This window comes from Ylistrum balloti, unplaced genomic scaffold (genome assembly GCF_031769215.1).
Source record: "Ylistrum balloti isolate Yb309-2 unplaced genomic scaffold, AGI_CSIRO_Ybal_v1 Utg370728, whole genome shotgun sequence".
NCBI classification, from domain to species: Eukaryota; Metazoa; Mollusca; class Bivalvia; order Pectinida; family Pectinidae; genus Ylistrum; species Ylistrum balloti.
This window is the reverse complement of record NW_026782431.1, coordinates 943,976-957,554: the sequence shown is the minus strand read 5'-3', so window position 1 is coordinate 957,554 and position 13,579 is coordinate 943,976. Positions and strand designations below refer to the sequence as shown.

Genomic DNA, 13,579 nt, shown 5'->3' with positions numbered 1-13,579 from the left:
ATCTCGACAGCCATGGTGCCTTGTTGTATTGGAGAACAGAGAATGGAGCATTGCCGTCCAGGTGTGAACGTTAAGGAACAACCTGGAGGCACAGGAGAGAGCGCCTCCGATAGGTCCATCTACACGTGCATGTGTACGTGTTCGGAGGGTGGGTACCACTCGCTCGGCCACCTTCCTTACTAGCGTGCCAGTATAAGTCTCCTCTCATGGAAGGAATTTCCAAATCCTTAGATTTTATCACTCTACAAAGTTAACTGCACAATGTAATCGGGCTTCTGTGTGTATGAAGGGGACGCACCCCAATGGTGATAAAGGTGTCTAGGTAGTACTTGTTAGCGTCACAATGTTGTTGGGTTGGTAACCGGCCATTGTTGTGAGCTTTCATTGAACCATATGAATGACGAGGCCAGGTAACACAACCTACACTGAGCTGTCCGTTGTTGCCTCCGGCTACCTCGACGACGAGTCCTCACAGGAATTCAATACTACAATCGTAAACCTTGACCCCCAGCCTCCCAAAAGGGATGAAGAGATCATCCCCATTATTTTGGGACATGGGGATACGCCCATCAATAATACCCCCGCGTCGTGCCGTCGTTTTGACGTCACGAGCTCTAATAGTGCCACACAGAACGCATTACCGGACGCGGATGATGATGTCAAAGAAAACGGCGTTAGCGACTCGGACTCGTCACTGGAGGCGCCCCCTGTTGACGGTCAGAGGCGCGGCTCCAAGTGGAGCGCGACAATTTTATTTGTGGCCTCTGAAGTCCAGCTTATGTTAAATCTTGCAGAGTTCTGTCCAGAAGAAGGATTCGAAAACGCCCCCAAAAGGGTAAGTTTCCTTATCTTATTTTCTATATCACATTCTGTTGACGTTGGTTTTGCCATTTAAATCCAGATTTTGCTATCAACATTAACTTTTTTGTCTCTGAACATTTTTCCATTAAATTACGTGACTGTGTACTTGTGGTTTTGCAGAGTATTGTAATGCAGTAGACTTGTAATGACTGCGTTTAATTCATAAATGTTAATTAATACAACTGGAAATACATGTTGATGTGAATATCTATCACTTCTGAAGGTTGTTTTCAATATTTAATTATTCATAGCTTAATAAACAATGATACAGAATTGCGCGAGGTCTGACCCTCTCCATCACAAATAAACTCTTACTAAATGAATGTTGTGTGACCTAGAATAACATTAAGCGGTTTGTATAAGATATGATTACCTACATATATACATAGCCCTCGGCGATGTTTGTGTTTTACCCACTGAAGTTTACTGTCACAAAAAACATTACACCATCTCTTTGACATAAACAATATTCACATTAAAAACCTGCCTTTCTCGACCTCGTGTTACTGAGAGAAGAACGTGCTGACGTTTTGTGTGCTAATGTCCGAGAGAATGACATTTTCTAGCCACAAGAGGATAGTATCGTTTGATTTCTTCGCAGATAAAGAAATAAATTTACCCAATTACACGGTTTCCTGAAGTTTCTGTTTGATAGAACCTGTAGTATACGGTAACCGACCACATACATTTATTTTCTGGTTTTCTACAACACATTTACCACAGTATACCACCACGAAAATGATAGCAGTACATCACCACAGAAATAATGGCAGTATATCACCACGAAAAGGATGGCAGTATATCACCACGAAAATGATGGCAGTATATCACCACGAAAATGATGCCAGTATATCACCAATGATCGCTTTACTACGAACGTCATCGTTACCAGCACATTGCTAACACGGCTAAGAGGATTAAACTCTTCAGCATAACCAATGACGTCACGTCAAATATGCTAGTTGTATACAGAATAAGAGCATTTTCTAGTTCATAAGAACATAGCTCGGGTCATTAAATGGGAACCATGACAAGTCGTGGCTATTTCGATGTCATCTCTCATGTATAATATATAAGGCGCAGTATATGATGCTACTTTGGGCACCATGACAGGTCAAGGTCATTTAAATGTCACTTGAACATTTAGTTGCTTTACAAATTATATTTCGACCTTACGGACTACTTTTTGATGTTTGTGCCATCCCACGTTACGCACGATACCACTTGTTTGATGTTTGTGCCCTCCCACGTTATGGACGATAACATTGCAAAATTTATATTCACTCAAACGTTTGGCGTTACGGACGATACCATTGTAATGTGTCTATCGTATGGCGTTACGGACGATACCATTGTAAAGCGTCTACCGTATGGCGTTACGGACGATGCCAATGTAAAGTGTCTACCGTTTGGCGTTACGGACGATACCATTGTAAAGTGTCTACCGTATGGCGTTACGGACGATACCATTGTAAAGTGTCTACCGTATGGCGTTACGGACGATACCATTGTAAAGTATCTACCTTGAGGCGTTACGGACGATACCATTGTAAAGTGTCTACCGTATGGTGTTACGGACGATACCATTGTAAAGTGTCTACCGTTTGGCGTTACGGACGATACCATTGTAAAGTATCTACCTTGAGGCGTTACGGACGACACCATTGTTAAGTGTATCTAAATACAGATTAATACATTTTATATTTACCGGTGCTAGCGATCACCACGTGATTGTTTGTTAAAGATAATCAATGCTTATATATAGATATATGTGATGGTTTAACAGCCCATCAACTTTATATATCGTTATGAGCGCTGCTATCTGAGATCACACTGACGGAGGGACACACCTTAATATATTTACTGGCATGTAGAGAATTATTTCATTCTTAAAATAGATTGCTATCAGAAGTTATTACTGGAATATACTGGTTAAACGTATGTTAAACCTTGATGTAGATTTCAAATACAGCTTTTGATTATAACGTAAACATATCGTTTGTTATAACGACCAATGTAAGTTTCATCAACCATTAATGCGCGTGTTTGTGGGCTAGTTATGGACCAGAAATGTTTGCGTATATCTCATTCCTGATATTAATAATGCTAATTATTTACAGTTTGAGTTCCCACCCATTGATGGTCTGCTAGCGTTTTTAGAAGAATGTGTATATATTCTATATTTATCATCCACGTGATGTTTATAATCATTGTCATTAAAAGTAACCGAAATGTTGTCCCATACTAGAATAGCGAAACGATTTACACAGTGTTATCTATGGTCGGTATACACAGTGTAGTCTATGGTCGGTGTACACAGTGTTATCTATGGTCGGTATACACAGTATTGTCTATGGTCGGTATACTCAGTATGGTAGGTATACTCAGTGTTATCTATGGTCGGAGTACAAAGTGTTGTCTATGGTCGGTATACACAGTGTTATATATGGTCGGTATACACAGTATTGTCTATGGTCGGTATACTCAGTGTTATCTATGGTAGGTGTACTCAGTGTTATCTATGGTCGGAGTACAAAGTGTTGTCTATGGTCGGTATACACAGTGTTGTCTATGGTCGGTGTACACAGTGTTATCTATGTTCGGTATACACAGTGTTATCTATGGTCGGTATACTCAGTGTTATCTATGGTAGGTATACTCAGTGTTATCGATGGTCGGAGTACAAAGTGCTGTCTATGGTCGGTATACTCATTAATATCTATGGTCGGAGTACAAAGTGTTATCTATGGTCGGTATACTCAGTGTTATCTATGGTCGGAGTACAAAGTGTGGTCTATGGTCCGTGTTCATGACGATCTACACAGTGTTTTCTATGGTCAGTGTACACAGTGTTGTCTATGGTCGGTGTACATAGTGTTGTCTATGGTTTGTGTACATGACGATTTACACAGTGTTGTCTATGGTCGGTGTTCACAGTGTTGTCCTTGGTCGTTGTACACAGTGTTGTCTATGGTCGGTTTACACAGTGTTGTCTATGGTCGGTGTACATGACGATTTACACAATGTTGTCTATGGTCGGTGTACACAGTGTTGTCTATGGTTGGTGTACACAGAGTTGTCTATGGTCCGTGTACATGACGATTTACACATTGTTGTATATGGTCGGTGTACATGACGATTTACACAGTATTGTCTATGATCGGTGTACACAGTATTGTCTATGGTCGGTGTAGATGACGATTTACAAAGTGTTGTCTATGGTCGGTGTACACAGTGTTGTCTATGGTCGGTATACACAGTATTGTCTATGGTCGGTATACTCAGTGTTATCTATGGTAGGTATACTCAGTGTTATCTATGGTCGGAGTACAAAGTGTTGTCTATGGTCGGTATACACAGTGTTGTCTATGGTCGGTGTACACAGTGTTATCTATGGTCGGTATACACAGTGTTATCTATGATCGGTATACTCAGTGTTATCGATGGTAGGTATACTCAGTGTTATCGATGGTCGGAGTACAAAGTGCTGTCTATGGTCGGTATACTCATTAATATCTATGGTCGGAGTACAAAGTGTTATCTATGGTCGGTATACTCAGTGTTATCTATGGTCGGAGTACAAAGTGTGGTCTATGGTCCGTGTTCATGACGATCTACACAGTGTTTTCTATGGTCAGTGTACACAGTGTTGTCTATGGTCGGTGTACATAGTGTTGTCTATGGTTTGTGTACATGACGATTTACACAGTGTTGTCTATGGTCGGTGTTCACAGTGTTGTCCTTGGTCGTTGTACACAGTGTTGTCTATGGTCGGTTTACACAGTGTTGTCTATGGTCGGTGTACATGACGATTTACACAATGTTGTCTATGGTCGGTGTACACAGTGTTGTCTATGGTTGGTGTACACAGTGTTGTCTATGGTCCGTGTACATGACGATTTACACATTGTTGTATATGGTCGGTGTACATGACGATTTACACAGTATTGTCTATGGTCGGTGTACACAGTATTGTCTATGGTCGGTGTAGATGACGATTTACAAAATGTTATCTATGGTTGGTGTACACAGTGTTGTCTATGGTCGGTGTACACAGTGTTGTCTATGGTCGGTGTACACGACGATTTACACAGTATTGTCTATGGTCGGTGTACATGACGATTTACACAGTATTGTCTATGGTCGGTGTAGACAATGTTGTCTATGGTCGGTGAACACAGTGTTGTCCTTGGTCGGTGTACACGACGATTTACACAGTATTGTCTATGGTCGGTGTACATGACGATTTACACAATGTTGTCTATGGTCGGTGTACACAATGTTGCCTATGGTCGGTGAACACAGTGTTGTCCTTGTCGGTGTACACCGTGTTGTCTATGGTCCGTGTACATGACGATTTACACAGTATTGTCTATGGTCGGTGTACATGACGATTTACAAAGTATTGTCTATGGTCGGTGTACACAGTGTTGTCTATGGTCGGTATACATGACGATTTACACAGTGTTGTCTATGGTCGGTGTACACAGTGTTGTCTTTGGTCGGTATACATGACGATTTACAAAGTGTTGTCTATGGTCGGTGTACACAGTGTTGTCTATGGTCGGTATACATGACGATTTACACAGTGTTGTCTATGATCGGTATACACAATGTTGTCTATGGTTTGTGTACATGACGATTTACACAGTGTTGTCTATGGTCGGTGTTCACAGTGTTGTCCTTGGTCGTTGTACACAGTGTTGTCTATGGTCGGTTTACACAGTGTTGTCTATGGTCGGTGTACATGACGATTTACACAATGTTGTCTATGGTCGGTGTACACAGTGTTGTCTATGGTTGGTGTACACAGTGTTGTCTATGGTCCGTGTACATGACGATTTACACATTGTTGTATATGGTCGGTGTACACAGTGTTGTCTTTGGTCGGTATACATGACGATTTACAAAGTGTTGTCTATGGTCGGTGTACACAGTGTTGTCTATGGTCGGTATACATGACGATTTACACAGTGTTGTCTATGATCGGTATACACAATGTTGTCTATGGTTTGTGTACATGACGATTTACACAGTGTTGTCTATGGTCGGTGTTCACAGTGTTGTCCTTGGTCGTTGTACACAGTGTTGTCTATGGTCGGTTTACACAGTGTTGTCTATGGTCGGTGTACATGACGATTTACACAATGTTGTCTATGGTCGGTGTACACAGTGTTGTCTATGGTTGGTGTACACAGTGTTGTCTATGGTCCGTGTACATGACGATTTACACATTGTTGTATATGGTCGGTGTACATGACGATTTACACAGTATTGTCTATGGTCGGTGTACACAGTATTGTCTATGGTCGGTGTAGATGACGATTTACAAAGTGTTGTCTATGGTTGGTGTACACAGTGTTGTCTATGGTCGGTGTACACAGTGTTGTCTATGGTCGGTGTACACGACGATTTACACAGTATTGTCTATGGTCGGTGTACATGACGATTTACACAGTATTGTCTATGGTCGGTGTAGACAATGTTGTCTATGGTCGGTGAACACAGTGTTGTCCTTGGTCGGTGTACACGACGATTTACACAGTATTGTCTATGGTCGGTGTACATTACGATTTACACAATGTTGTCTACGGTCGGTGTACACAATGTTGTCTATGGTCGGTGAACACAGTGTTGTCCTTGGTCGGTGTACACAGTGTTGTCTATGGTCCGTGTACATGACGATTTACACAGTATTGTCTATGGTCGGTGTACATGACGATTTACAAAGTGTTGTCTATGGTCGGTGTACACAGTGTTGTCTATGGTCGGTATACATGACGATTTACACAGTGTTGTCTATGATCGGTATACATGACGATTTACAAAGTGTTGTCTATGGTCGGTGTACACAGTGTTGTCTATGGTCGGTATACATGACGATTTACACAGTGTTGTCTATGATCGGTATACACAGTGTTGTCTATGGTCGGTGTACACAGTGTTGTCTATGGTCGGTGTACATAATGTGAGAGGGATTGATTCACAGACACAATTTCATGCGAAACCTTGTTAGTGGACATATAAGTTACTAAAATGCGCGCTTTTTTTATAGATTTAAAAATATCTACCAATACGTGATTTTCTGTTTTGTAAAGATGATGTTCCATCAATCTAGATTATAGATGTATTATAAGTAAACCGGAGGATACCCGTATATATTGACACCTAAGCGATATTAAAAAACGTTTTGATTATACACTGATTAGTAAGAACAGCTGATCAGCAGATATCTGATATTTATAGCATTTCTAACCATACTATGGATTCTAGTACAACATATATATCATTTACAATGCCAGATTGTACAAAGCGCACGTTAGTAAGGAGTTATACATATTTCAGTTTTTTCCAGTATATTTCTCTGTATTTACACTGATATTGTTTTTGTTGCCACTTTACAGTTTCTTTGCTATGATGTACAAAGAGTACCGCTAGACTATTTCAGGATCCTATAACATAAACTGTACAACAGCACATCCTTGCTAACATATTAAACAGTTGGTGATATATACACATTGGACCAGACGCCATAACCAGTTAACTTCCTTGTTAACCAACTTTGTATTGAAATGCTTCAGTGGGCCTAATACAACGAGTAAAACATCAAACCCAGCCAGTAATTTAGTGAAATTTTCGCAGTGTTGATCACTGCTATGGCCTTCCTCTGAGAACCAGATTTTACAGCATTGCCGCATCAGTTCCTTAACCGCAAATATTCTTTACATAGTATTATATCTGGACCATCATAGAAAATACAGCAGAAGCACCTGTCAATGTTAGAAGATAGATACAGGAGAGAAAATATGAAATCAAACTCAATAACTAGGATGACACCGAGAAAGATTCAAATTAGTCGAAATCAATCGAAATCAAAGTAAAACAACCAGTTAGGGAGGTGTACAAGCTCCAAAAACTCAATGAATGTCATACAACGTAGAAATACAACTCGCAAATCAACATTTAATTAGTGACTTGTTTCAGAAGGTTGTATAAAAGACACATAAACATCTATCTTCTAATTTAGTTAAGATACAATAGAGTCCAATTATAAATGTGACAGCATCATACAGCAGTTTCGTCCTTCTAGGGCTCGTCAGTGATGCTGCATCATACAGCAGTTTCGTCCTTCTAGGGCTCGTCAGTGATGCTGCATCATACAGCAGTTTCGTCCTTCTAGGGCTCGTCAGTGATGCTGCATCATACAGCAGTTTCGTCCTTCTATGGCTCGTTAGTGATGCTACATCATACAGCAGTTTCGTCCTTCTAGGGCTCGTCAGTGATGCTACATCATACAGCTGTTTCGTCCTTCTAGGGCTCGTCAGTGATGCTACATCATACAGCTGTTTGTCCTTCTATGGCTCGTAAGTGATGCTGCATCATACAGCTGTTTCGTCCTTCTATGGCTCGTCAGTGATGCTGCATCATACAGCAGTTTCGTCCTTCTAGGGTTCGTCAGTAATGCTGCATCATACAGCAGTTTCGTCCTTCTAGGGCTCGTAAGTAATTCAGTGGACAAAGAAAGATTTACAGGAAAAATTCTGAAAAAAATGCAAGAAGAGTAAGCGTCTTCTGCATCATCGACAACTCCAGGCGTGTAAATATTTGGTCAATCTAATTAAATGTGTTTTTTTAATGAGAACAACAAATACACCACTATATACTAACGGGCATCAAAAACGTCTAACTCCATGTCACTCCAAAATGGAAATATTATATTTCTTAATACAATCATTTGACGACCGTTAAACTTGTCCTTAATTTTCATCAACCTGCAACTCTCGTATTGTGAATTTATCAGATAGCTGCCCACATCTTGCGTGAAAATCGTGATATTGGCAACAGGCCATAGAATATCGAATCAACTGCGACATGTTAATGCCATAGGTTCGGAAAACGGGAACATTGCTATCCATAAATGAAAAAAACAACAATCATGGAAGGGTACTTTAAACCAACAGTGTGTCTATGATAAATATTCCATCACTTAAGTGTACTGTTTTACCTGGATTTCTGTCTGTGTATATAGATTTTCTTACATCTTTCAGATAAATATTCCACTTTTCAAGCACACGTTTTTGGTTTTTTCAGCCTTTCTCTGTATGGCTATGACAAATACATATCTTCCAATATCCGACAGCTTATTTGGGATAAGACAATGTATACACAAATTAAAACATGTTTATGGCCTATTGTAGCACAAGTATTGTTTACATAAAAGACGTTCCGTGTGGGAGATGCTGTAACACTTGCTTTCCTAATTGCACACCTATGTAACACAGGTAAGATACAGATGTCAGATAGATCTGTTATTACGTCACGTTGACAATCACGACTTCACGATAACTTGATAAGTTGCCACACCACATCCTTGTTAACATGGGCACTTAATTGTTAATGACGACAGAACGAGTGTAATTATCTCACCACTGTAACGATGGAAGGAGGGAGAAGGTTGGCAGGAGGCCATCCATCCATCCCGATAAGATAGTCTTAAACAGTATTTACAATATTTACACGCATAACACACAACTCAACTTCAAGATAGCAGTCTTAAGACAGACACACTACCGACAATGATTGATACCAACACAGACTTTAGACAGACTTACTACCGACAATGGTTGATACCGTGATACCAACACAGACTTTAGACAGACACACTACCGACAATGGTTGATACCGTGATACCAACACAGACTTTAGACAGACACACTACCGACAATAGTCAATGATTGAGACCTGGATAACAACGGTGTTTAAATGACTGTCAACGTCCTGAAATTAAAACATCTTCGTTCAGTTGAATGCTTGAAAGTAGAAGAAAATAGAAAACTCATTCGAATATCGGCTTGTACAATAAGTTAATGGAATACAAGCACATGAATAATAACGTAGATTTAATAGGAACGTATGTGTGGAAAAAACAACATCGCACATGGTACATATATATCACCCTCCATGGCCTTGTCCGAGAGGAAATAAGACCAAACGTTTGGAGGCTAAATATACCGGGTAAGCTTTCACTGTTTACACGTTTAGACGTATCTGTATTGTCCACAATTGTTGTCCTACATAGTAAGGTACTTACAAAAGGAAAGAAAATCTGGCCGTGTGGAAACATTCTACTATCACTAATTACTGAAGTCTGTGTGTGCCGTTGTTGTTTTCGAATTAGGGGTTATTTTCAAACTTAACATATACATAGGAATCTGTATTGTTCCATGATGTTGAAATTGCCACGAATAATGGGTAGAAATGTGTTTAAAGCCGTGCAAGGGAATGAAAGAAAGTGTAAGTCACTTTTCTCTCCGTCCCGTGTAAAGTTAACCATCTCATCAGCTTCAGGATATAGAAAAACACTTTCATATAGCGCCATACATTAAAACTACGAATATTTCTATATAAACAATTTGTGTATGAGGATAGACAATGAGTCATTGTGATAAATAAAAACGGTGGACAAACAAGCCACCGGAAACCATTGTAGTACCTGGTAACAAGGGTTTTGTATATCATACAGTGCACTTTGTTGCTCTGTAAAAATTGGTCAACGATTCACTGACAGATGGCCCTCTTGATTAAAGGGCAATAAATGGGGTTGTATTCTTACATATTGGTAGGTGGCGCTGGCTCAACACTGGTAAAAAGTTACGTGGGAGAAACAATCACGGGCGACTGGAATGTTCTGGTTTGTGATTGTGGCAGTAACGACAGATTGAATGTTTTGACACGTTGATGGATGCTGATAACACGTCAGCAGTTTGAATTGCACATAGACAAGAGTGTTAGGTCCAGATCGCGATAGTTTAGTCTCGCTGGGCGACTGAGGTCACACTTAGGAATAATGACATCTACCATCTCTGGACCAGACAGACAGGTAGGAAGTCGACTGAGGAGTGCCGAACCGCTATACACAATCATTTGGAGGAAAGTTGCTTTTAAGTGTCAACACTTCAAAACACGATGAACATCCTTAAGCGAATGTTTGGTCGTCTTCTAAATGAAGAAGTAATCATTTTGACGTGGAAATAGCTTGTATTATTTCCGTAAACATTTCTGTTGTGGTTCCGTTCTGTAAGAAGAAAACAAAACAAACACATCCTGTTGGAAGAACTTTTAGATACCATTTCAGAGTTCTAATATATCCTCCAAAACACTGTATTCTGTGTGAATCTCTTCACCAAAAACTACTTCTAATAGGTTCGTGAAAGTATGTTTGATATATCTTCAATATTTTTCCTTTGTTTCTCCAAACATTATGCGAAAAATGTATTTGATAAAGTCTGCGTTCAATAGAAATCAGTAATTATATAAAGACGAGCTTGGGCATCGATCTTACAATAAGTAATGTTCCGTACACACGGAAGACACATCATGTTTTTTATTTCTTTTTTAAAATTCAGGGCGAAGTGTTCTATACACACAGAAAATATTTCTTGTTTTATAATTCAGGATGACATGTTTTCTAGACACAAAAGACACATCCTGTTTTATAATTAAACGCAGTGTTATCTAGACACAAAAGTCATATCCTGTTTTATAATTCAACGCAAAGTGTTGTCTAGACACAAATGACACATCCTGTTTTATAATTCAATGCAAAGTGTTATCTAGCCACGCTAGATACTTCCTGTTTTATAATTCAACGCAAAGTGTTATCTAGCCACGCTAGATACTTCCTGTTTTATAATCAAGGCGAAGTGTTATCTAGCCACGCTAGATACTTCCTGTTTTATAATCAAGGCGAAGTGTTATCTAGCCACGCTAGATACTTCCTGTTTTATAATCAAGGCGAAGTGTTATCTAGCCACGCTAGATACTTCCTGTTTTATAATCAAGGCGAAGTGTTATCTAGCCACGCTAGATACTTCCTGTTTTATAATCAAGGCGAATTGTTATCTAGCCACGCTAGATACTTCCTGTTTTATAATCAAGGCGAAGTGTTATCTAGCCACGCTAGATACTTCCTGTTTTATAATCAAGGCGAAGTGTTATCTAGCCACGCTAGATACTTCCTGTTTTATAATCAAGGCGAAGTGTTATCTAGCCACGCTAGATACTTCCTGTTTTATAATCAAGGCGAAGTGCTATCTAGCCACGCTAGATACTTCCTGTTTTATAATCAAGGCGAAGTGTTATCTAGCCACGCTAGATACTTCCTGTTTTATAATCAAGGCGAAGTGTTATCTAGCCACAGAAGGAGATAGGTAGTTACAGTTCGCTCGCTGCTGTACAAGAGTAAGTATAACACGGTATTTTACACTCTAAACAGCACCAACTTCAGCTTCTTTTTCAATTTCCGCTTTGATTGGATGTGAAAATGTTTCATTAACTTCAGGATAAGCCTTTTGACTTTCTCAAGAAGCTGAGTGCATGTGCATGTTAACAAAATACAAACATCACAAATAAACACGGAATTTAAGATACTGTGTCTTGACGGAAATAATTTGCTTGTTCAAGTGTCTGTCAGCGGTTAATGCAAACTTCTGGTCAGGTATCAGTCACCAGCAGTTGACCTTTGACCTTGTCATGTAATGGCATTGCTACCATTTTAGCTGAAGGAGGCTGTACACCAGAGAGACTTAAACACTTACAAACGAGTAACAAAGTGCCGCCATATCGTACACGTCGTTAATATTTCTGTCAGATCTGATACCGAGATCCATTTAAAGGTTGTTACCGGGTAAACATACAGATACGTTACCATCGCCAATAGCTGTTGTCAATAAAGATTTACACCAGACACAATGCTCTCATCATCAGCTGATACAATAGTAACACAGACCCCCCACAGCGCGTCTTCTCCAGTCCGTGGTGTAGTGTACTTTACTCCAGGTACAATAATACCTACGTTTTAATAGGTGAGAACTCTATTTGGTTTATTACATTTCCCAATAAGGTGTGTGTTTTCTTTCTTGTCTTTTGTCCTTACTATTCGTGGGGATTAGTTTTGTTCTTAAACACTTAAACAACGAAAAAAGTTCCAATAAGTCGATAAAATCCAAATCCAAACTCAACTTCAATTAAATCTGGTGTAAAATATGGACGATAGAAATAAGGCTTTACATAAAACCGTTCACATTTCGAATAAAATTGAATCATTGCGTTGGCCCTCATCATACTGACCTTTCTGTTAATAGGAATTATTTTGGAGCTTATTTAAAACAGATATCCGGATATTTATTAATCATTTTGGCATGTCTAATACCCTAATCACAACAATGAAAGTTTTATAGAATTTCAACGATGCTTGTGGAAGTCATACTTTGGTGAATATGATATTATAGTCGGATTTCTCGCGTCATTTGTGGTTATTTGTTTTATATTGACAGAAAAAACAGAAGGAAAAACTATCTTAACGGAATTCGAGTGTATGTTTCAGCATACAGGCATACATTACTGCTACGCCACTGTTCTTAATATGTCGATATGTAGTTTATACCGGAAACGGGGAGAATCCCGGACAACGTAAAGGAACCACATGTATCATTAGATGTGTATGAATGTCATTACAATCCCAGATACATTTCTTTGTATCCAAAGTGACGTATATTGCCCTCAACACAAGCCGCTATTATTCTTATGGGTTTGTTTTTGTTGAGTAAGGAATTACGCAACAAATCACGTGATGTTTTTCGGTTACGTTGTTGTTTTCCAATGCCTTTGGCCATTAGTACTTTTGTCTTAGACATTTCATGTGACCTGTGCTATCATT

General features: G+C 39.5%; 1 protein-coding gene across 1 annotated transcript in view; it reads left to right on the top strand.

Moving 5' to 3' along the window:
- The first annotated feature begins 397 nt into the window (after window positions 1–397).
- The window catches only part of LOC132557826 (sodium-dependent noradrenaline transporter-like), a 73,498-nt gene continuing 60,316 nt past the window's right edge, over window positions 398–13,579 (top strand). Inside the window, exon 1 of the mRNA XM_060222352.1 lies at window positions 398–835. Coding sequence (XP_060078335.1) covers window positions 398–835 — 438 coding nt within the window. The remainder of the gene's footprint in view (window positions 836–13,579) is intronic.